General features: G+C 43.9%; 1 protein-coding gene across 2 annotated transcripts in view; it reads left to right on the forward strand.

Moving 5' to 3' along the window:
- ACO1 (aconitase 1) overlaps positions 1–23,485 on the forward strand; it is a 46,444-nt gene that overhangs the window by 11,300 nt on the left and 11,659 nt on the right. For both annotated transcript variants that reach the window (XM_077817749.1, XM_077817750.1), the window contains exons 2-13: positions 5,716–5,833; positions 6,424–6,592; positions 9,023–9,160; positions 11,405–11,474; positions 11,583–11,766; positions 13,784–13,923; positions 14,743–14,914; positions 15,442–15,542; positions 16,553–16,669; positions 17,924–18,083; positions 21,251–21,386; positions 22,062–22,146. In XM_077817749.1, the coding sequence (XP_077673875.1) occupies positions 5,737–5,833; positions 6,424–6,592; positions 9,023–9,160; positions 11,405–11,474; positions 11,583–11,766; positions 13,784–13,923; positions 14,743–14,914; positions 15,442–15,542; positions 16,553–16,669; positions 17,924–18,083; positions 21,251–21,386; positions 22,062–22,146 (1,569 nt within the window). In that variant the 5' untranslated portion in view covers positions 5,716–5,736. The remainder of the gene's footprint in view (positions 1–5,715; positions 5,834–6,423; positions 6,593–9,022; positions 9,161–11,404; positions 11,475–11,582; positions 11,767–13,783; positions 13,924–14,742; positions 14,915–15,441; positions 15,543–16,552; positions 16,670–17,923; positions 18,084–21,250; positions 21,387–22,061; positions 22,147–23,485) is intronic.

A 23,485-nucleotide genomic window follows, 5' to 3' on the forward strand; every position in this document is an offset into this window, starting at 1 on the left:
GTGCAGAGCTTAGCTTCTATAGCTTTTAGCTCTAGCTGCTTCTAACTTAGAGTTTACTTAAAATGAACAATGACAAACTAATAAAAAACAAGCTGAACCCCCTCAGCAGGGTGGGTTTCCCCTAGTATAGGGCCTGAGCTTAGAGCCTAAGTGCCCTCCTTCCATCTGCCCTTCTTCCTTTAGGGCCAATACTTCCAAACTTCACTTCCTCACCCACAAAAACATTAGGGTACACTTGGGCTGGCATGTTTGTGCATATTAATGACATGTTTGTAACTATTAGAGACCATTAACTCATCCTCACTTCTGTTATTTCTGTCCTAACCGGTTATTTACATGTTCTTTGTGGTATACCTGTTAAGTCTGAAAAAGGCCATGAACTTAGGTGGCCTTACCTACTAGCTTACTTTAACTTGCCCACTTATCTATGTGAAAGGTCACAAACATCTATACTATATGCTTTAGCTCATCACCACCTATCTAGGGTAAAGGTCTCAAACAGATGTATGATAACTTGCCTTAGCTTAACATACAGGATATGTTGTCTGTAGGTTCCTTGCATTACAGCTAAAATACTCTAATACAAATTGATAAACCTATTATAATAACAAACCTATAATGTAACAAATGATTAAACTCATAAGAAAAGATATACATGCAAGCAAGCAGGCTAGCCCGATAAGCTATATGGTGTAGGAGGAATAGAGTACAAAGAGAACTGGATTCCTAAGGACCTCAGGAAGAGCTCTGTGTAAGCTTGAAAGCTTGTCTCTCTCACAAACAGAAGTTGGTCCACCTTTTCTCTTTAATAACATTCATAAGGATTCTTTCTTTGCTCTAAAGTCCAAACGTTATGTGTATGGAAAACAATCTTCTTGTATCTATAAAGATAGGGATTAATGTACCTGTCATATTTCTGTTTGATGGGGTTTTTAAATAGTTTTGCCTTGTGCACTGCAGTTCATGAGAATGGCCATACTGGATCAGAAATGATCCATCTAGGGTGATCAGATGTCTCGATTCTATAGGGACAGTCCCGATTTTGGGGTCTTTTTCTTATATAGGCTCCTATTACCCTCCACCCCCATCCCAATTTTTCACACTTGCTGTCTGGTCACCCGAGATCCATCTAGCCTGCTATCCTGTCTCTGACAGTGGCCCGTGCCAGGTGCTTCAGAGGGAATGAACAAAACAGGGCAATTATTGAGTGATCCGTCCTCTGTCATCCAGTCCCAACTTCTGGCAGTTGGAGGTTTAGGGTACGTCTACAGTGCAATAGAAGACCTGCACCATGGCCACAGCTGGCCCGGGTCAGCTGACAGCCTACTGGGCTAAAAATTGCAATGTAGACATCCAGACTTGGGCTCTGAGAATCAGTGCTGTGGGTTTTTTATTGCAGTGTAGACATATTCCTAGGACACCCAGAGCATGGGGTTGCATTCCTGACCATCTTGGCAGATGGACCTATCCTCCATGAATGTATCTAATTCTTTTTGAACAGTTATACTTTCGGCCTTCACAACATCCCCCGGCAAGGAGTTCCACAGCGTAACTGTGTGTTCTGTGAAAAAGTACTTCCTTCTGTTTCTTTTAAACTTGCTGCCTATTAATTTTATTGGGTGACACCCCCCCCCCAGTTCTTGTGTTATGTAGAGGGGTAAATAACACTTTCTCCACACCATTCCTGATTTTATAGATTTCATTCATATCTACCTCCCCCCTTAATTGTCTCTCTTCTAAATTGAAAAATCCCAGTCTTTTAAATCTCTCCTCCTATGGAAGCTGTTCCATCCCCCAGTCACTTTTGTTACTGTTCTCTGCACCCTTTATAATTCTAATATATCGTTTTTGAGATGGGGCAACCAAACTGCACACAGCATTCGAAGTGTGGATTCATGTAGTGGCATTCAGATTTTCTGTCTTATTATCTATCCCTTTCCTAATGACTCCTAACATTCTGTTCGCTTTTTTGGCTGCCGCTGCACACTGAGCAGATGTTTTCAGGGAGCTATCCACAACCCCAGGTCTCTTTCTCGAGTGGTAACAGCTAATTTAGACCCCATCGCTTTGTATGTGTAGTTGGGATCATGTTTTCCAGTGTGCATTACTGTGCATTTACCACCGTGGAATTAATTTGGCCATTTTGTTCATGGGTGCTCTGTTCAAAACATGCAGTAGCTTCATGTAGTGTGAGTGGCCTTTAAGCAAGGGTTTCAGTTAATGAACAAGGGTTTCTTAGCAGAGGGCTGGATTCTGAAGAAGTCATGCAAGGAAGGGAAGAGCAGAGCACTGATCTGGTGAAATGCAGCTAAACAGGGAGTGCTTCATGGGATGGGGAAACTAGGAATCTGACCACAGATTTTTTTTTTTTCTTTTTTAACCACACGTTTGGCAGTACGTTCTTTGTGGTCTCCTATGCTGTTCCCCCGCCCTCCCCCAGCATTCACCTCTCATTCAGTTTGGGCCCTACTTTTCTCCATCCCACTATGCTGATGCGGTGGTGTTTCTCACTTGCTCTCCCACTCATTTCATGTGCTGGCTAGCAGGTGAAATTTACAGAAATCTTGATCTGATTCCTTATGCACGTGAACTTCAGAGATCAGGAGTCTGGCAAACATTATTTGGTTGTTCAGGCACTGAACACAATGGAGTGTGGGTTTTTTTGGGGGGGAGGGGGAGAAGAGTGCTGGGTGAGATGGAGCAAGAATAACTTAGGGCCTTTTCAGTGTTCTTTTTTCCCCCTCCATTTTTGATCACATGGCCTGGATCCAGTTTTGGTATGACCCCTATAAAATGTGAACCTCCTGCACTTTCTTAATCATCAGATCTGCTCTCTCTTTGCAGTTTGAGTGCTATCTGTTGACATTCTAGGTAAAAATAAATTTTTACTGCTGTTAGCTCTGCAGAGTGAGCGAGCTGGATTCTACTCCTTCCTGTGCATCCCCCACAGAATTGTTTACCAGGTTTTGGTCAGTTACACCTGTGTGAAATGGTTTTATCCACAGGGACTATAACCTGGGACCTTCAGCGCCAAAGTATGGGCTTCTATAGTTGAGCTAAACAAGACTGGTCCAGGGGTAACTCCACGTAGAATTTAACCCACAGAATCTTGCTGGCGGTGGTGATGCATAAACCAGAAAGACTTCAGCTGGATTCTGTTTACAGGTTTGGCAGCTAGAAAACATCTTTGTGTAAACTGAGCAACTTGATCTGGAGTTCCTGGCAGCTGATAAGCATAGAATCCCATGTTTTTTATTTTATTTTTTTAAAAGCCACTGTCTGGGATATAATCTCATTTTAATTTTGGAAACCACTTTGAGATTGTAGGATGAAAGCACAAATGATTTATTTAGTGTGTGATCAGCTGTGAGTCTTTCTGTTCATTGAAAATGTCAGGAGCACGGCTGGCTGTGGACGTGACCCAGCAATGAAATGCTTGCGACCTTCCATACTGTACAGAGCCTGGAAGGCCATCGATACCAGCTCCATGGCATGCCGACCGTTGTGTGTTCCCATTTCAAGGCAGGCAAAATAATAATAAACACTCCACTGTGATAGAAAGTTAATCTGTATCCAAAGCATGTGATTACTTACAAATCTGTGCAGAATCGTGGGCTTTTGGCTAGTCTCATTCCCCCTGCAGCTTCTAGATGGATGGTTGGCTTGAACTATGGGCCGGCATCTCTTGGTTTATAGCCCATATTCATCGGTAACGACCGGCATGATTGACACTGATATATGACTGGCTGTTATAGCTGAAACTGTAAAGCTAGATGAGAATGTGGCAAATGGATACAGTGAAAACAGGTTTTATGGCCACTGCAAAGCCATGGTCACTTGCTTTATCTGTGAGGAAACATCTCAGTGTTTTGTATCTTCTGCGGTACTAAATAATCTTGTAAAAATTAAGCATGCATGAAACAAAGGGCTGAGTTTCGAAGATGGTATAAAATTCATCCAGGAGAATGACTGGCTAGAATAGCAGGAAGGAAGCAGATGAGTTCTCTTGTGGTCATGCACTATCCAGGAGGCTCTAAGAAATGGAGAGAGGAAGAGGGAGACAAAAAGAAAGAAAACCCTGATGGTTCAAGATGTTCAAAGAACAAAACCTCAGGGAATGCTGCTGTCAATAAATTGCTGTGTGAGTGGTTCATAACTGCAAGACTGGGAAGAACAGTCACTTTGTAAAGTAACAAGTAGAAGATCCAAATGAGATGGAGAGGGTGGGTGTGTGTGTGATATGAGCCCATTCACTTGAAGAATCCAAGTTCAAAACCTCAATTAGTGTCTTAAGGGAATTTAGAGATGTCTGTGTAGACAAGAACGGAAGTGGTTCCTGCTCTCATGTTATGAAAATGTAGGGATAACTCAATTTATGCAGCAATTGCAAATAATATGAACTTGATATTTTTATATTTAATATTTGATATTTTTGTGGGTGCAAAGTGTCAATGCGTCATTCATTCTCCTAAATAAGACAGGCTCTTGTGTGCGTTCCCAGAGGTGAATGTGTGGGATGGAGTGAGTTGTGGTTTGTTTTTGTTTTCTCTTTTCTGCATTGTTACCTTAAGTAAACAGTGCATTCTCTCCGCTTGGCACCTTTTGCCTACTCGTGAGCCTGTCTCGTGCGGTTGTATCTTATTTGCAGTTCCGCATAAACATAAATCATAGACTTCTACAAGCCTTTCCCGCTTCACTAACCAAACTAAAATCCCTCTGCGCCTCTCCTCTCCACCCACACACTTAGCTTTAATTATAAGCATTAAAACTGAGTGAGGTGTGACTGATGTCTGAATAGTCTGAAAACACTGCGGGACAGATTGTGAACTCATTACTGAGCCAGGTAGAGCCAGTAAAATCAACTGAACTATCTGGATAGTAATCTCATTACTGTGATTGGGGTGTGCACAACATGGCCCTGTATTATTATTATTATTTATTATTATTATTACTATTGTTACTATTAATAGAACCTGTCTCTTGTGCTTTACAAGGGAGGTGGGTATCATTATCCTGATTTTATAGATGGGGAAACTGAGGTATGCGGCAGTAAAGTAACTTGCTTAAGGGCACACAGCAGGCCAGTGGCAGACCTGGGAATAGAATCCAAGTCTTCTGAGTCCCAGTCAAGTGCTCTGTCTGTCAGGCCGCTATATAATGGACAAAAATCCCCACTTCTGGTGGGTGTTAAACTGAAAAACTCTTTACCCTGAGGCCAGATTGTTGATTCTCTGCCCTCCAGAGGTGGAAAGTACCCACAGCTCCCAGTAAAGTCAATAAGAGGTGTGGGTGCTTTGTACCTCTGAAAGTATTTTCAGGGGATCAGTTGTTTTTAGTAGGTTCTGTCTGTCTCAGTGTAGATGTTTTTGTTGTGTGCAAGGGAGGGGCACCTGTTACTTCAGACTTGGCAGTTTTCACTGAAGAAATGGCTCTGCAATCTCTGTGTGATTAGCAAAGCAGAAAGGCGCAAAGTCTGTCTGGAGATAGTCACCATGTAAACATTGTAACACCCACAGTGCTTTAAATGTAGGCTTCTGAGCCCTGTGGAAATCAGCTGGGTTTGTTCATAATCTTCACAAGACTCCTATAATAATGACTGCAGAGGAGTCACAAGAGAATTGTGTGTGTGTTTAATGTATATTGCGAAGTATATGCTCCAGCTGATACAGAATTTACCTCTGGGGCAGCTGACATGATTTTCTTTTGTGCTTTCAGTGACACACAGGGGCTTTAATCATGAGCAACCCTTTTGCATGGATTGCAGAGCCACTAGACTCCAACCAGCCTGCAAAGAAGTTCTTCAATCTGAACAAATTGGGAGATGCGAGATACGGTATGTTGGCAGCATTCAGAAGGAACTGCCTGAGACGTGTGTACTCAGGCTGCGGTGGGCATTGAAAATGACTGTGGGAAGGCTCTGCAGTTCTAGATGATACTTGATTTGCGGGCACGGAAACATGGGTACAAATTCAAAAGCTATTCCTTGAAGATCAATTTCTAATCATGTTTTTTGGGTACTAGCATCTAGGCTTATTTAATTTCCTGCTATGATGATGATCTTTTTTTCTAAACTTGGACTGCACATTGGTCATTTTATGTGGTAGTTGAGTGCTTCCTACAGGTGAGGGGTATCCTCTGGGCAGGGCATGAAGGTCTAGCCAGATCAGTGGAAGACGAGTTTCATCCATGCTGCCTTGATAATGTGATGGACTTGATAGGAGTGTGTGATTGCAAGATGTATGCCACAAATAAAGATGATATGTGAAATCCTGGCCCCATTCTAGTCAATGTCAAGAATCCCATTGACTTCAGGGGAGCCAGAACTTTGCTACCCAAAAGGGGAAAGGACACAGCCATGCCCAGATATCTGGAAACTTCATCTCAAAGGTGTAAACCAATCTGCTTTCTGTCTCTTCCCCCCAGGACGTTTGCCATTTTCTATAAGGGTCCTCCTGGAGGCAGCCATCCGCAACTGTGATGAGTTCCTAGTGAAGAAGGAAGATGTTGAGAATATTCTCGACTGGCATGTGATGCAGAGCAAGAATGTTGAAGTGCCATTTAATCCTGCACGAGTTATTCTGCAGGATTTAACGTGAGTCAAATGCTTCCTAAAACTAAGAAAATGGGGTTGTAAAAACCACAACCATTCGCAGTGGGCAAAGCAGAGGGGAGTGGAGGGTGGATGCGGTGCCACGTTATTCTAAACATACTGCATGTCAAGTTGACAGAGCTCCTTTAAGCAAACCGTGGTCATTTTAAAAGTACTCCATCAAAAGTCCACTGTCCTTTGAACCTCGGACCCAGGTGATAAGAGGGAATGTGGCACAACCTTGGCGTTCTCCACATTACTGGACAACAGATTCATTCCATTTCTCACCCTAGCAAATAGTGTACTGCCTGGCATTCTCCAAAATGCATCACAGGAACTGAGGGCTCAATCATGTTCCGCTTTTGAAGTCCGGGGTAAAATTGTCATTGCCTCTGTTAGGAACAGCATTGGGGTCCTAACTGGCTCACGTCTCGAGAGGTGATAGGTATGCTGACCGCTTTACAGGTGGAGACAGTGAAGTGCAGAGAGGTTGAGCTATACTTTCTAAAGAGCTCAGTTCCCATTTAGACACCTAAATAAATGTCCAGGGTCGCTGCTGATCTCTTGTAAAATCTGTCCACAAGTGTCACGGTGGGAGCTGCTGAGTGCTGAGCTTTCTTGAAAAGATTAGCCCTTGTATCGGTGCCTAAATGGGAGTGAGCTGTACTGAAAATCTGGCTCTTGGCACAAGGCCCCATAGTGAGTAAATTGCTAGTTCAGGATTAGAATTTTGAGGGTTCTTGATTTTCAGCCCTGTGCATTCTGTAATTCACCTTGAATGCCTCTGGATACATAAAATGCATGTGTTCTGGTGTCACTCCCTCAATCCCCCATAGTGTTGCAAATAACTGCTCTATTTCTCCTCTTCTGTATCAACCAATAATGCAGTTAGCTCATAATATCAGTTGCTTTCTTTGCTGTACATATAGTCTGGGGAAGTTGACATGCACACACTGTACATCACACTCACTACGTTCAGATGCATATTTTTGTAGATCAGAGTGACTGCCAGAATATAAACCTGAGCTGTGTTGGCTTTTCTTCTTTGCAATCCTAAATGTTTACAGACAAAACTCCAACCAAGTCCTTACCCTATTCCCTGTGCTGACCCTGTTGTATTTAATAATCTGCGCTGTTTTTCTTACACACAAGTCTTCTATAACATTATAGGCTGATTATTTTTTGTCCTTTGCAGCAAAGAACATCTTCGCTTGTTGCACTTTGAACTCTAAAATGGTCTCTCTCTTCTGGGCTGCTATTTCAGGAAGTACACTTAGAGTCTAATCCTAAATGGTCCTGAATGCCCATGACCACATCACTGGACACTATGTACACTCGACTCCCTGCAGAATTAGATGTTTTGTTATGTGAGGATGTTTCTCAGAAAGTAGCAGTCTAAAAGTGAAGTGCTGAGTGCTACATAAAATGCCCCTGGTGAGCAGTGGTGGCTAGGGTAACCTTGGAAATGCCAAAATGTACCATCTGTGAAGGACCACCAGCTTTCCATCCACTCTGCAAAAGCAAACATGGAAACTTATGGTCTCATGGTTAGAACATGACACTGACTGCCAGATGCTCTGATGAGACACTACTGTAAACCTAGAGGAAGGTCTGTTGTTTGTTGTCATGTCAGTTCTTGGAGCAACCAGGCTTATAGGACTGCTACAAAGTCTTGTTACCAGAGGTGAAAATGTGACTTCTGGCTAACAGCCTAACAGAGATACTTACGGAGTGTGAAGCATGTGGGTGGTTGGTCTGGGGGCATTTGTTAAGTCAAGTTCAAGAACTTGGTGGCACAGTTGGGTGGGGGGCTTTGTTATTCTTCCCTTCAGTGCTCTCCTGATTGCCAGTCAGTGCAGTTCTACTCCAGAAAGCCAGCCTGTTCACTCCCATAGGGGTTCCATAGTCACACTCACTCTCATGGATTCTGGGTCGCCTTTGTTCAGCTTGCAAGTCAAAAGCTGATGATGTTCCTACCGACTCATATTAACATGATCTATAATCCATTAGTTCCTAGAAGGCCTAACCATGATCAGAGCCCCATTGGGCTAGGCACTGTACACACAGCTAGTAGGAGAAAAGTGGTAGTATTATCCCCATTTTACAGACGGGAAGCAGAGGCACAGAGCAAGGAAGAGTAATTTGCCCAAGATCACAGAGATTGTATCCAGGTCTCATGTCTCCCAGTCCAGTGCCCAAGCTGCACAACCACCTCCCTTTGTCACCTTACGCGTTTCCACCCAAGTGTTCTGCACTGATGAAGCCAAATGTGGCTTTGTTCTTTCTCCCACCCCGGTTCTGTGTCCCACTGCAATGGAGTGGTGATTCCAGTGTTGGCTTTCGAGACAGAATCTGGTGGCAGTGTGGCATTGGCTGGCTATGCCTGAGGATCTGGGCTCTGTCCCCTCAGTTCGCTTAATTCTCTCATTTCAGTGGCGTACCTGCAGTGGTTGACTTTGCAGCAATGCGTGATGCTGTGAAGAAACTGGGTGGAGACCCTGAAAAAATTAATCCCATCTGTCCTGCTGATCTAGTAATTGATCATTCCATCCAGGTGGATTTTAACAGGAGGTAAGGAAATAAAGCAGACCTTATTTTCCATGCTTGCTAGGAAGCCAGGGGCAGCTGGTGTTAATTAGCATAGGTCCACAGTGGAGCTACACTGCGTTATGCAAACTGAGGATTTGTCCCCTAGCATTGTAGAAGCTAAAGACTGATTAAATGAGACCGTTTACTACACTGGGCTGTGTTGGCACAGTTCTGAGAATGGGGTAGTTAGCTCATCGCTGCCTTGGTGAAGAAGCACACAGCAGTGTTTTTATGTAGTGGGGAAGGAAGGAACAGCAAACTGGAAACTCTAGAATACTTAATCTCCAATCCTGTAGTGAGCTCCTTTGCACCTGTACAGAGCCTCACTGAAATCAATGGGACTCTGAACAGTCGGAGGGGTCCATCTGCACAGAGCTCATTGCAGCATCGGGATCTTAGAAACCTACCTACCATCCTGCATGTCCTAGCTGAACCTCGTGATATCGTCCTGCTTTCTCATGTCATCCCTTAGTTCTCTTCTGTTTTCCAAACTCCTTAAATTCATTGTACTCCAGTTGCCTTACCCAGTAACTTATTCCATATTTGTTACTCTCGATAGGAAATAATATTACAACTGCTCACTTAAATGAAAACAATACAAAAAGGGGAGGAAATCTTCGCATCTAAGAGCAGTCTCAGACTTGAAGGTCAAAACGGAACATTGTGATCATCTAGTCTGACCTCCTGCATGTTGCAGGCCGCAGAAGCTTACCCACCCACTCCTGAAATAGACCCCAAACCTCTAACTGAGTTACTGAAGTCCTCAAATCATGGTTTTAAAGACTTCAAGTTACAGAGAATTCACCATTTACACTAGTTTAAACCTGCAAGTGTCCCATGCTCCATGCTGCAGAGAAGGCAACCCCCTCCCCGGGATCTCTGCCAGTCTGACTTGGCGGAAGAGTCCTTCCTGACCCCAAATATGGCAGTCAGTTAGATCTTAGATCCTGAGCATGTGGTCAGGACTTGCCCGGCAGATACCTGGTTAAGAATTCTCTGTAGTAACTCCGTGCCCTCCCCATCTAGTGTCCCATTTCAGATTGTGTTTTTTTGTTTTGTTTTTAAATAAAGATTTTGATCCTATTTGTGGAAATAAGCCTCTTGATGGATTTATTTATTTATTTATTTATTTTAAAAAAAATTCCCTCCATGTGATTCTTAGAAAAGCAGGTTATTTTAAACCTCAAAAGCCACATGGATGCAAACCTCCATTGGCAGTGAACCAGCTAACTAAAAAGCTCAGCAGTTTATCCAGTTTTTTCCCCCCTAGATCTTGAGTTGGATCATTTGTCTGAGATCTGCTCCTCGTTAACTTTTAAACCGCAGTCTTAAAATATCTCTGAGAAAAGGTCAGGAATGGATTTCAGTTTGGAATTAAATGTCTCTGGAGTATATGTACATGTTGGTACTGATCTGTTTAAACATGCTCTTCCTCCATTTCATTTGAATCTCTGTTTCTTATGAGAGCTGGTTGGGGTCGGGGGAAATATATTTCCCTGTGAGAATTCTTTGTCAGTGTCATTGAAAAACAGAAATATACGTGGTTCTCGTTTTTTACAAAAGCACAATATTTTCAGTGAAAAATAGGGTTTCACAAAAAATAATTTTTGATGAAATCCCATTTTAGATGGACAAATTTCTCAAAATAAATAAATAAATTTTGCTGACCAGCTGTCATTGCTGTTTAGTTCTTTCACAGTGACCACAGTGTGCTGCATGGCTCAGAGAGTATAGAAGTGTCCCTGCTCCAAAAGTAATCACTTCTTAGGGATTTTATGTTTACGTACAGTTGTTTCATATATTTTTTTAGGAGTACAGGCTTGAACTGTGGTGTACGTTCCAGATCAGTATCCGCATATGTTCAATCACAATTACTGACATCAGCTTCCTTTACTGCTGTGCAGCTTGCGTATCATTTAGGTTTGGAAAACTTTCCGTTGCTTTAAGACGTAGGCCAGACTTTATCAAATTGCAGATGTAATGCCTACATTCTGTATGGGATTAACGTTTGAGCCAGATGATAGGTATTCCTGTTGAGACTTGTTAAGCCCCTTTGATCATTTGCCTTTAGCTCACAGCTGCAATTGCTTGAAACATATAAAACTGATCGGCATTATGAGCTACAAGTGCTCTTCTGTTTTCTCTTTCACTATACGCACACACCAGACCACACACTAAATTCAGTTGGAGACTTATAGCTTTGTTGTTCATTTATTTCACCGGCAGGTCAGACAGTTTGCAGAAGAATCAGGAGCTGGAGTTTGAAAGGAACAAAGAAAGATTTGAATTCTTAAAGGTATGGGAAGAATTTCTCCTCTTTACATGTTGCAAGATGGGATGAATCAACACTCTTTCACTGTTCCTGTGTATTTAATATTTGGGGCTCTTATTCCTTGTGTTTCAGTGGGGCTCCCAAGCTTTCCACAACATGAAGATTATTCCTCCCGGCTCGGGAATTGTCCACCAAGTGAATTTAGAATACTTGGCAAGAGTGGTGTTTGATCAGAATGGGTACTATTATCCAGACAGCTTGGTAGGCACTGATTCACACACTACAATGATTGATGGTCTGGGAGTGCTGGGCTGGGGTAAGTGCACTGAAGTTTTATGAACTGTTCGGTTATATTATGGCTTGTGTTCCTATCAAATCACATATAAAATAAAATGACTAAGTACAACAAACTCCCTTTTCTGTGTCCAGTTCAAATGACCCTATAAATCAGGATTTTGTAACCTGATTTCCTATTCCATACCCAATGATTGTAAGAGTAATAGACAACAAATCACATTTCAGTCATGTGTCAGGTTGTAGGGGATTTGTGTGTGCTTTTATTTTTAAATAAATATTCTTTTATTGTGGGTTTAAAATGTCCCTGGGTAGTGGTGGGGGAAAGGGATGTAAAATTTTCAAGAGCATCTAAATGATTTGGGAGCCTAAGTCCCATTGAAAGTTTCACTGGGACCCATGAGTCTAAAATCACTTAGATGCTTTTGAAAATGTTTGCCTAGTGACAGTAACTATAAAAGCAGTTTTGGATCAAAGACTCTGATTCAAAGACAGTACTGATGAGAGGGGATGAGGTACATCAAAACAAGGTTTGATCAGTCTTTGCCAGTATTCTAGTACCAGATGTTCTTTGCTTGGACAATAACGGGACAGTGCTTGCCAGAATAACAAACAGAAATATGTTCCTAGCCAATGGTAGACAATAGAAGCTTTGAAATTTTATCTGCATAAGTAGATAGTCTAACCGAAGTATTTTGTAGTCATCCCTATACCTAGTATAAAGAATACCCGGGGAATACTGCAGTGATACGTCATGTGTATTGTGAAAGCACCTACGAGTCCCTCTGTTGACCAGGATTCCATCAACCAGCATACTAGGCTCTGTACAAACACAGAACAAAGTGTCCTGGTCTCAAAGAGCTTACAAAAATGCTGATTGCTTACAAAGACGCTCATAAAGTTTTCAGTCACACACAGTGTAAGTCATAATATTTGTATCTACTTTACATAGTGCTATAGATTAAAATCTGTATATAAGAAATTTCTGTATCTGGAGCCTTGGTAATACAGCACTGCATCTGCTCACGTTACTTGGATTGTAAGTTCTTTGGGGGCATGGGGACCGTCTTTTTGTTCTGTGTTTTTAGGGTCCTCATCCGTGACTGGGGTTTCTAGTGCTAGTTAAATACAAATAATAAAGAATCTATTTATAACCATGGCCTCATCTTCACAAGGAAACTGTTACAAATAGTGTTGAAAAACAGTCAAACTAGTTGGCAGCTTGACAGTGGTCAGGCTGCTGGTGGGCTGTGACCAGTGCCTGTCACCAATATTGTCTCGCTGTTTCCTGGTACTCCCCCATCTGCCTGTATACATCTGTTGACTCTTGGCTTGCACTTATATTGGAAGCTCTTTGAGGCATGGGCCATCTTTTTGTTCTGTGTTTGTACAGCGCCTAGCACAATGGGTCCTGGTCCATGACTCGGGTGCTAGGGGGAAGGAACTAAAATAATAAAATGCTGACTGGTCAGTGCAGAAAAGGCTCAGTTGTGCTCAGCAGGCATGGACCAACTCTTCTCAACCAGCATTTACTCAGGACTCGCTATCCCAGTGTTGAGCGGAGGGATAGCTCAGGGGTTTAAGCATTGGCCTGCTAAACCCAGGGTTGTGAGTTAAATCCTTGAGGGGGCCATTTAGGGATCTGGGGGAAAAAATGGGGATTGGCCCTGCTTTGAGCAGGGGGTTGGACTAGATGACCTCCTGAGGTCCCTTCCAACCCTGATCTATGATTCTATGTGCTTGTCTGCACTGACCAGTCAGTCTCATGTCCGCAAACTTGACTGGCTTTAAACATGATTCAATTTCCAAATGAAAGTGAGCCCCCAAGGGCTAGAAACTTTCTTTTTTAAACAAAATCTTAGAACAGCATAAGAACATCTAAGAAATGTCCCCTCGGACCAGCTCAATCCAAGCCCTGCTGTGTGGTGACTTCTTTTCCGTTATTTGCAGTAACATTATTTCACTGGTTCGTTAACTTTCAGCCTGCATTGCCTCATCTAAAAAAAAAATTCTACTTTTGTCTTGCCAATTGGATTCAGGCGTTGGTGGCATTGAAGCAGAAGCGGTGATGCTGGGCCAGCCAATCAGCATGGTGCTTCCTAAAGTGATTGGTTACAAGCTGATGGGAAATCCTCATCCCCTGGTAACATCCACAGACATAGTGCTCACCGTTACCAAGGTAACTGACATCTGTGCCATGGGGGATTTCTTACAATGGGCCACAGTGTGGCACGTGTGTGCATGGTGTGATCTTAGAGTAGCTGCATACAGCAGCCTTAGGAGTCCCGTCTCTGGGGCTGTCATCTTGATTTCATCCTCTGAGACCCAACTATGCTGGGCCTGGGCTGCAGCTTGGGCTGCAGCTAGCTCTGCAGCTCCTTCCCTCTTGCCTGCTGATCAGCTGCACCTCAGATGGGGTGGAATCAGCAGCCAATTCTGCTTCCTCCCCTCCCCCCGCCTATTTCATGAGGAGGGTGGTGAAGCACTGGAATGGGTTACCTAGGGAGGAGGTGGCATCTCCTTTCTTAGAGGTTTTTAAGGCCCGGCTTGACAAAGCCCTGGCTGGCATGATTTAGTTGGGGTTGGTCCTGCTTTGAGCAGGGGGTTGGACTAGGTGAGGTCTCTTCCAACCCTAATACTCTATGATCTGGTTGGATGAGACAGGAAGAACTGGAACTCCCAGGGCTCCTACAATCCTTGTGGTTGTCGTGGTCAGGTTTTGAGACTCCCATTGATGCTAATAGGAAAGTTTTGCCATTGCCTGCAGCGGTAGCAGAACCGTGTACGTATGGCATGTTTAGCATTGAGTTTTGAAGCTCTGTTACACACTGAACAAAACCCTGCTCCCAAATGGACCAGAACTTTGAGGAAGCGTGGCTTCTTGACTGGAGCTGAACCGCATAGGCCTGAACTGTCTCCAGTGCGTAAGGCTTATACAGTCAGCATTCCGAAGATTAGAAATGGCCTTTGAGTACCTGTGTTGGTTCATGTATTACAGCATCTTCGCCAGGTTGGGGTGGTGGGTCAGTTCGTGGAATTCTTTGGGCCTGGTGTAGCCCAGCTGTCAATTGCTGATCGAGCCACCATTGCCAATATGTGCCCTGAATATGGAGCAACTGCAGCCTTCTTCCCAGTTGATGAAGTCAGCATCAGGTACCTGATCCAAACGGGTAAGTGCAAAAAGAGGCCAGAACTTGAAGATCCAGATTATAAACCTAGGCTCTGACAGCTCGTGGTACAGGGCCTGATTCTGGTGTAACTCCATTGACCAGAATGGAATTACTTCAGAATCTCGCTGGTATGAGAGAGATCAGAATGAGACCCATGGTGCCATGCATTTGGTCCTAGCACCTTCCTAAACCTTAACCTTGGGCTCTGCAAAGGATCCATTTTACATAATATATATGAGCTACTGTGTTTCTCAGGGTTGAGCCCTTATGAACTCCAGCGTATGAAAGTTTCTGCTTAGAAGACGTCAAGAGTTCAACTCCAACCTTGGAATACAACTAACAGTCCCAGTTAACTGGGACTGAGATCATTAAAGATCCAGTGACTTTTCTCTTCATGTTTAACTAGAAAAGCAGGAAGTTGATGTAATACAATCTATCCCATTCAAGGCCCTGTTCTGCATTCTTAAAATGCCCCAATATCTTTGTCTTGACTGTTCTTATTTAGCTATGTCTGGATTTCATTTTAGGTCGTGATGAAGAAAAAATTAAGCACATAAAGAATTATCTTCTGGCTGTGGGGATGTTTAGAGATTTCAATAACTCCGCTCAGGATCCAGATTTTACCCAGGTAGAGTCCTGATCATCATTTAATCTTGTACCTTCCTTCCTTTATTTCTCTCCTACACGTACACCCCTTCGCTCTCCTCTTTCATTTTATTTATTTTTGTTGTTCTCTGTTTCATCTTTTTTTAAAGAGGAATTTTCACACAGCAAGGAAAAAATTAACATGACTCTGATTTTTGTAATCCCTTTCCCAAAGCACGCCCTGGTCCATTCCGTGACTGTGTAAGCCAGAATTTGAGGCAGCCTCATGTAATGGCATTAGACCACACAGAACACCTGAGGGAAATGCAGGGTCTCACTGTGTCCAGCAATCTCAACCCAGTTGATTTATAATAGGGTGGCATGGATTTAAATGAGGACAGAACTTGCCCCCAAGTATCTCTTAATAGTTAGCAAACAAGGCAAGATTAAAGGGATTTGATCCTCTCTGAAATCTTGTAAATTTTCCCTAAGTGCACAACTTCACCTATAAACCAACTATCAAAATGGTGAGCAAGAGGCTGCTTGTATGGGCTTGTGCGCTACCCCTTTGCTAGGATTTCCCAGAATGCTTCCTGATGCTAGGATTTGTCTTGATTGTGAGGGTGGGGATACATTTTCAAACCACCTCAGATCTGTTTGTTTTCAAAAGTGACCTAGACATGTATCGTATTGGCTTTATTTTGAAAGTCAATGAGACTTAGGCTCCTATGTGCCTAAGTCACTTTTGAAAATGGGGACTTGAGGTGGCTGTGAAATTTTTTCCTTGGGAGCTAACAGTATCTGAGTTTGTAACTCGCTACAAATGGCTTTGAGGAATTTTGCCCTTAAATGCGTTAGGCCTCATGCTGTCAGAAGAGAGTTTAAGGCACTGATTCAGTAAGGTTCCTAAGTGCATAAGTAGTCAGTGGAACTCCTTGTGTTGAGCATTGCTGCATTGGGACCCCAGTGTCCTTGAGAGCGATGTATCCTGCATTATTTGGCTCGATCCTTGGCAGTAGCTTATTGAGCTGCACTGTTCCTCCTGTTGAACAGGTTGTGGAGCTGGATCTGCATAGCGTCGTGCCTTGCTGTAGTGGGCCCAAAAGACCTCAGGACAAAGTAGCTGTGTCAGAAATGAAGAAGGACTTTGAGACCTGCCTGGGAGCCAAGGTAAGGGCACGTGGCATTGCAAACGGAAATATGTTTGTCTTCTAGAAGCTATCTGTAGGGCTTAGTCACTAGAGACACAGGTCTGCGTCAATCAATTCAGGACACTTTGTGTGACCTTGCAGAAATGTTGTTTCCTGGTTATTTTCAACTGTAGCCTAGAAGACAACGCTAAGGAATAAGTATTCTAGAGTGGTGGTTCTCAAGTTACGGGTCCTGGAATATGGGTGGTCCGTGGATCTGCTCCTGACCCATTAGTGAAGCATTTGCAGTATTGAAGTAGTCACTCAATCTGATAATGACATACGAGTCTGAAACTCACTGTAGGTTTCCAGAAGTGCTTTTTGCCCAACTAAACTTAAAACAACCACCACCCTAACTGCCTCTTGCAGTCCATCCGGTTAAAAACAGCAATTAATAGATCTGCGTCTAGGATTTTGATTAGGACCCAAGTCTAAACACCCCTAAGTTCTGGGGAATCTCAGACCTGAATCCAGATCTAAACTTTACAGCTCAGGCTCATTCCCTGTAAAAGCCAATACCTTATGAAGAATGCTCTGGTTTTCAAATCCAGCTGAACTCTCCAGATTTGCTATGCCATTCAGATTTTCTATCCCAGTCCGTAGTATTGATATGCTAGTTCTCTCCCCTTTTTTTTAAGACTCGTTCTTTCGTCCATTCAGCTAGATCTTCACACAAACTTCAGACCAGTCAGTGCTAATTGTATGAACTCTTGGGCATTCTGGCCAAAATCCCAGGCCTGACCTGAGTGACTCGGCTGGGGGAGTGGGGTGGCTTCCTAGAACCTGATGCTGTGCGCTGATGTACAGTCTCATCTGGGATCCAAGACACACAGGCGCCTCTGTGCAGGCTAAAAGAGTTCTGTTGTCTTCCTGTGCAAAAGACCACCTGTGTGCCACCGCAAGAGGCAGCTGCCACCTTGTCACCAAGGGATGAGCGGGTAGGGTTGGCCCCAATTAAGCAAATGTGACAGCCGCCATGTTGGCTAACATGCTGGGGACTGAAGCAGGGACCTCCAGAGCTAAAAGCAAGAGCTGCTATATCTTGTGCTGAAGCTGTTACACACTCATCCTCTGTGGCTTGGGCACAAGGGGGAGCCTATAACACACGCTGTGTCACCAAACGCTCTTCCTTCCCCTTTTAAAGTACAGCTGTTTTCTGGTAGCATTCTGTCTCCCTTTCCCAGTTCTCACACTAACCATCTTCTCCCTTTGTTTTTATTGTCCCTCTTTATAGCAAGGGTTCAAAGGATTCAGTATTGCCCCAGACCGTCACAGCGATCGCGTGAAGTTTGTTCATAGCGGCTCTGACTTCGAGCTCACCCACGGCTCGGTGGTGATTGCGGCCATCACCAGCTGTACTAATACCAGCAACCCCTCGGTCATGTTAGGAGCCGGTAAGCGCGTCTGATCAGAGGAACCGCTGCAGGCAAATGTAGTTTTAGGTCTGGGTCCAACCTCATAAAAGCAAACCCCGTTGACATCGAAGGAATCCCATCCCTTTATGCCAGAGCTGAATTTAGCCCCTCGAGTGAGCAGGAGGAATCCAGGTACCAATATCTGGGCTGAGACCTGGAAACTCTGGCTGTTAATCACATGGTTTTTTTCCCTTGCATTGACAAGTCTATAAGTGAGGTAAGTTTCATTTATCACCTACCTCTGACCTCTCGGTGAGGCGTTTGAGGCGATGCGAAGCAAGGGTGGTGTCAGTTTGCTTTGGTTGTACAGTAGCCTAGATCAGGGGGGATTAACCTTTGTTTTTCTTAACTCCCCCCAAGATGCTATAAAAATTCCAGAGCTCACCAGTGCCCCAACAACTGTTGTTCTGCATATAAAAGCCAGGGCCGGCGTTAGAGAGTAGCAAGCAGGGCGATTGCCTGGGGCCCCACGCCACAGGGGGTCCCGCAAAGCTAAGTCGCTCAGGCTTTGGATTCAGCCCCAGGTGGCAGGGTTCAAAGCCCTGGGCTTCAGCCCTGCACAGCGGCCCTTCGGCTTTCTGCCCTGGGGCCCAGCGAGTCTAGTATTGGCCCTGCTTGGCGGACCCCTGAAACCAGTTTGGGGGCTCCAGACCCCTGGTTGAGAACCGCTGGGCTACATAATGTATGTTTCAGTCCTGCTGCCATTCAAGTCAGTGGTGATTTTGTAATGGATTTTAGCTGGAGGCTAGGGCCCATGTACGTGTTGGAATTTGCACGGTATGCCATCCCAAGAACAGCATTATCTTCAATTGGAATTGCTCAGTCCCCGAGGTTCCTTGTTCTAGATCTAGTACTCTGATAGCAATGATTAAACTCTTTGGTAGTCATTGGATGCTTCTGTCTGACACTCACCTTCCCATACATGCCCTGGAGGAAAAGGGAAGAACTTCCCACTCATGTTCCTGGTTTCAGTTTCTTGATTCCTTCTCTTCTTTTTTTCATCTTTGTGCCAAGTTTTGGCTGGCAGCCATGTTTGTGCGTGTGCCAGAAAACCTGCAGGCCAGTGGAGGGGTGGGGGAATGGCCTCACTTTGACCCAGTTCTGGCTCCCCTCCAAAGGCACACAGAGGTGGCATTGTAGTTCCTCTGTGATTGAAGTTGTGGAAAGAGATTCAAGGTCAGAACCTTGCGGGGGTGGAGGATGAAGAGAGCAGGCAAGTGGGTGTAATTTGTGTAGTTGCTCCAGGACCTGGTTGTGGGTGCTAAGCACTCGCAGTTGCAACTGAATCAGTGGGAGCTGTGCTTTGCACATATAAAGTGCTATATAATGATAAGTGTGCTGGAAAATCAGGTCCTAGGCATCTCAAATTGGGCACCCAAAATTGGTGGATGAGTTTGACCTAAATCTCTCTCTGCCTTAGCTCCCCATCTTTACAATGGCGATAATACCTCTCCCGCACCTAATAGGAGTGTTTTGAAGATAAATTCACTAATATTTATGGAGAACTCAGACATTATAGTGATGAGCGCATAGAGAAGCCCATGAGGAAATGAATAATTGTTTTCAGTGTGCAGTAAATAAGGCTTGGGGCGACACGTTACGCAATAAGTAGAAAACAAAATATTGAGTAGCTGCTCATTCAGGGAGCACCATCCATCCCATGTGCTGAATGAGGCAAGGGTCATATGGGAAAAATAGTACGTGATCGTGCAGTTATAAAGATTGTATCATAATACATGCGCGCACAGGAGCCAAATTAAGATTTGCACAAGCAACCTTAATTCTCAAATAAATTTGTTAGCCTCTAAGGTGCCACAAGTATGCCTCTTCTTTTTGCCTAACTTTTGAGTGTTTGTTTGACTTGCAACCTTAATAATGTTCTTTTAACAGTTTTATGTGTTTAAATGTATGCCACTTTCAAACTGGGTGTCTAATGTTAGGCTCTTAGGCCCAAATTTTTAAAGGTATTTAGGTGATGCTGTGCTCAGCGTCACAATGTCTAACTGATTTAGGAGCCTAAATCGCATTTTCCAAAGGGATTTAAGCTTTAGGGAGTACATTTAGACTCATGCCTCAATCTCTTTGGCAAATACAATTTTGGCTCCTACACCAGTTAGGCATTGCTGTGCTCGCCATTGCAAAGCCTAAATGGCTTTAAAAAAATCTGGGCCGTAGTTTTATCTGAGCCCTTCAGTGTAGCCCAATTTTCCGTTACTGAGCACTGCAGCTCCCACTGATGTCTCTGGACGCTGTGAATGCTCAGCACCTCTGAAAGTTGGGCCATTTTTTATTTAGGTGTCAAGCCCTTAATTTCATCCATTAGTGTTCTCTGAAATGAGCTGGGGGTCTGTTTGCATCATCCAAACTGACCCCAGCAGCTAGCAAAAACGAGCCACCTTTGGTTAGCTCCTCATCAGAGAGGTCACAGGTTTCAGAGATGCTGAGCTGTCCTCTTGCCCCAGTGACACAGAGGTGGGCACTGTGATACGGCTTGCAGGGCTGCTATGAATAAATGGAAGGCTTCAGTCTCCAAAGCTGTCAACTCTGTACCACGAGCACTGAATTCGCCTGTCCACAGACAAACAGTTTAAAAGGAATAAAATATCCAAGAGAAGAATTCAGGCTCCGGGTAAATATGTTCTTGTTAACAAGGTTCACACTCAGAAGGTAATTAGATAATGCTGCTTAAACAGGCTACACATTGTGAGACTATTTGCTTACATCAAGGGGCCAGGTGAACTTATGCCAGTAGATATTTCAGGCCTGGCTCACCAGATTCTTACATGGAATGTTTTATGGCTCCTCTTCCCTTATTTAATGCATAGAAATAGCTACTAAACTAATCAAGCGCCTGATCTTATACTGGTATTCTGCCCAAGTATGTGAGTGTGTGTGTCTTTGAATGTAGCTGCACACAGCTTTCCACTAGAAATGGAAGAAACCAGTACCACAGTTCATCAAAGCACTTGGAGTCAATGGAACTTAAGCACATGGGTTGCTGATTCAAAATAATCAAATACCGGAAATGGAATCTCTTCTGTTTCAAGCTAGTCAAGGGAGCTGTCAGATGATTTTTTGCTTTTGTTTTTTTCAGGTGGACTGTGTCATTGCCAAGAACAATCACGGGTGCCCTTTGTGTTTTGCAGGATTGCTTGCTAAGAAAGCTGTTGATGCCGGTCTGACTGTGAAGCCATACATTAAAACCAGCTTGTCCCCAGGCAGTGGGGTTGTCACTTACTATCTGAGGGAGAGTGGAGTTATGCCTTACCTTGCTCAGCTAGGGTGAGAGGGGTTTTCATTTTACTGTCTCAAGGCTCATTGATGCCTATTTCCCATAATCCTTGGCAAACGTAATGACTGTACAAGCAAAGCATTTGTAGCAAGTGATGTCACGTAAGACAATGATGGGTGTCCACAGTCTGAAAGGCATAGCTGAGCCCTTAGGGGTAGATACTCGTGTGTAAGCCAGGCAGCACCATCTACTCAGCTGACTCTTATACCAGCTGAGAAGCTGGCCTATTGGATCCTTTTATTTCACTAAAGACTACTTCTTGTTAGGCAAGGGGACGGTTCATTTCTTAAATTTAATTGTTCTAAAATAGTATCTCACTTAAGACTTGTAGGTCTTAGCTGATGATAAACATATGGTCTCCATTATGCAGTGTTGCAATCACATGCACTAATGACTGTTTGCATGCAAAACATTGTACCCATGACAATTGTGTGTGCAAATTAGGTGCACAAATTTATGCACCTATCTACATACACTTTTTTTTAGAGCAGCAAAAGAATGCAAATGACCATCACAGACCGTTTTCTGAGCAGAAAACGATACTGAATAGTTTGTGTTGTAACACATTTCCTCATGGACACAGCTTCACTGCCTGATCGTTTGCTTTATCAAAAAGTAATTAATACCTATCTTGTGATCGCTAATATATTTAATACTGTCTGTAGGTTTGATGTGGTGGGTTACGGGTGTATGACCTGCATTGGGAACAGTGGACCTCTACCGGAGCCTGTTGCAGAAGCCATCACTCAGGTACTTGGCTGCTGTTAAATCTTCTGCAGCATGGAATACTGCATGGTCTTTCAGAGACACAATCACATATTTATTTCACTTGGTCAAGAGATTGAGATGCATCTCGAGGGCTTGTTGCCACAGGATCCATGCAGGAGAGGGCTGTGATTCTTCAACTCAGATGAGAACTCCCTCCCTGCAAACAAAATGGCAAGCTGCAACAAGAGCAGGCAAGCCGACTTAAATCATCCTGTCGTGCAGCTGTAGAAAGCCGTGGGACTGTGATGCCCACAAGAAGCTCCCCGTTCGGCAGTGGGGAATGTGGAGTTCGGTCTGCTTGCGAGGCAGCCAGTCCCTGAGTGTGAATGAAGTATGGGGATGCTGTAGAAGCCAGCCTTATAAAAGGGAAAATGCTCGTTAGTTGGGATGTCCTTGTTTTAATGAAGAGTAGCTTTCTGTCTAATTAAAGGGTGAATGGGTGTCCGGAAATGGAACAAATGTAGCCCTCTGGAATAATATCCCCCATCCAAATGAGTCCGATTGTGTTTATAAATGGGTGTATATGGCTGGATTTGTGGAGATAGAGGCCTACGTGTTCAAACATGACTAGTGGTTTTGGGTGCTTCAGTTTCTGGGTGGTCAACTTGAGATACCTTTTTAAAAGGGGCCTGGTTTCACTTTTTGGAGTGCTGAGCGCCTGTCCTCAGAAAAGCAGGCCCTTTGAAGTAGAGCCCCCAAAATCACTACCAATCTTTGAAAACTGAGTCTGCAGTCATCTCAAGGGAGCCTGGAAGCACTTCTGCCCCCTTTGACAGCGAGAGACTTCGGACCAAATATAACCCCATTGTAAGAGGGTGTAAATCCATCAACTTCTGGGTGGTTCCATTCAGTCTACACCAGGACTGAATCTGGCCTCTAGCTTAAAATCTTGAATAGATCACAGGTGAAAAGGGGCTGGGTCTCTAAAATTGTCTCCTCATAGGAATGTTTCTGTGCCAGAACCAGGCATCTTCACTTGACTGGCAATCTCTTCTCACCCAAAGCTAAGAATTTGATAGCACTGTCAAAACTGATGTTTCCTACATGCATTTTCTAGTAACCCAAGGGCATTAACGGAAAAAACCAAAGTGAAGCCTGTGTTTTGGAGAGGCAGAGAGGGTTTTCTGCTCGCCCTGTGGGAACGGAGGTCCTTCAGAATACCTGAGAGCTACATAGCAAGATTCTGTTTTATTGTGTTTTCCTGTTCACAGTATAGCCTTGCCCTGGGATTCAGAGGTCATCTCTTAGCCAGGTTTCGCAGTCTTTAATGTTAACCAGTTTCACAACTGTGTGGTGATGAGCTTCTTTGTTTGTGGTTGTG

The sequence above is a fragment of the Eretmochelys imbricata genome, chromosome 5 (assembly GCF_965152235.1).
Source record: "Eretmochelys imbricata isolate rEreImb1 chromosome 5, rEreImb1.hap1, whole genome shotgun sequence".
Classification (NCBI taxonomy): Eukaryota; Metazoa; Chordata; order Testudines; family Cheloniidae; genus Eretmochelys; species Eretmochelys imbricata.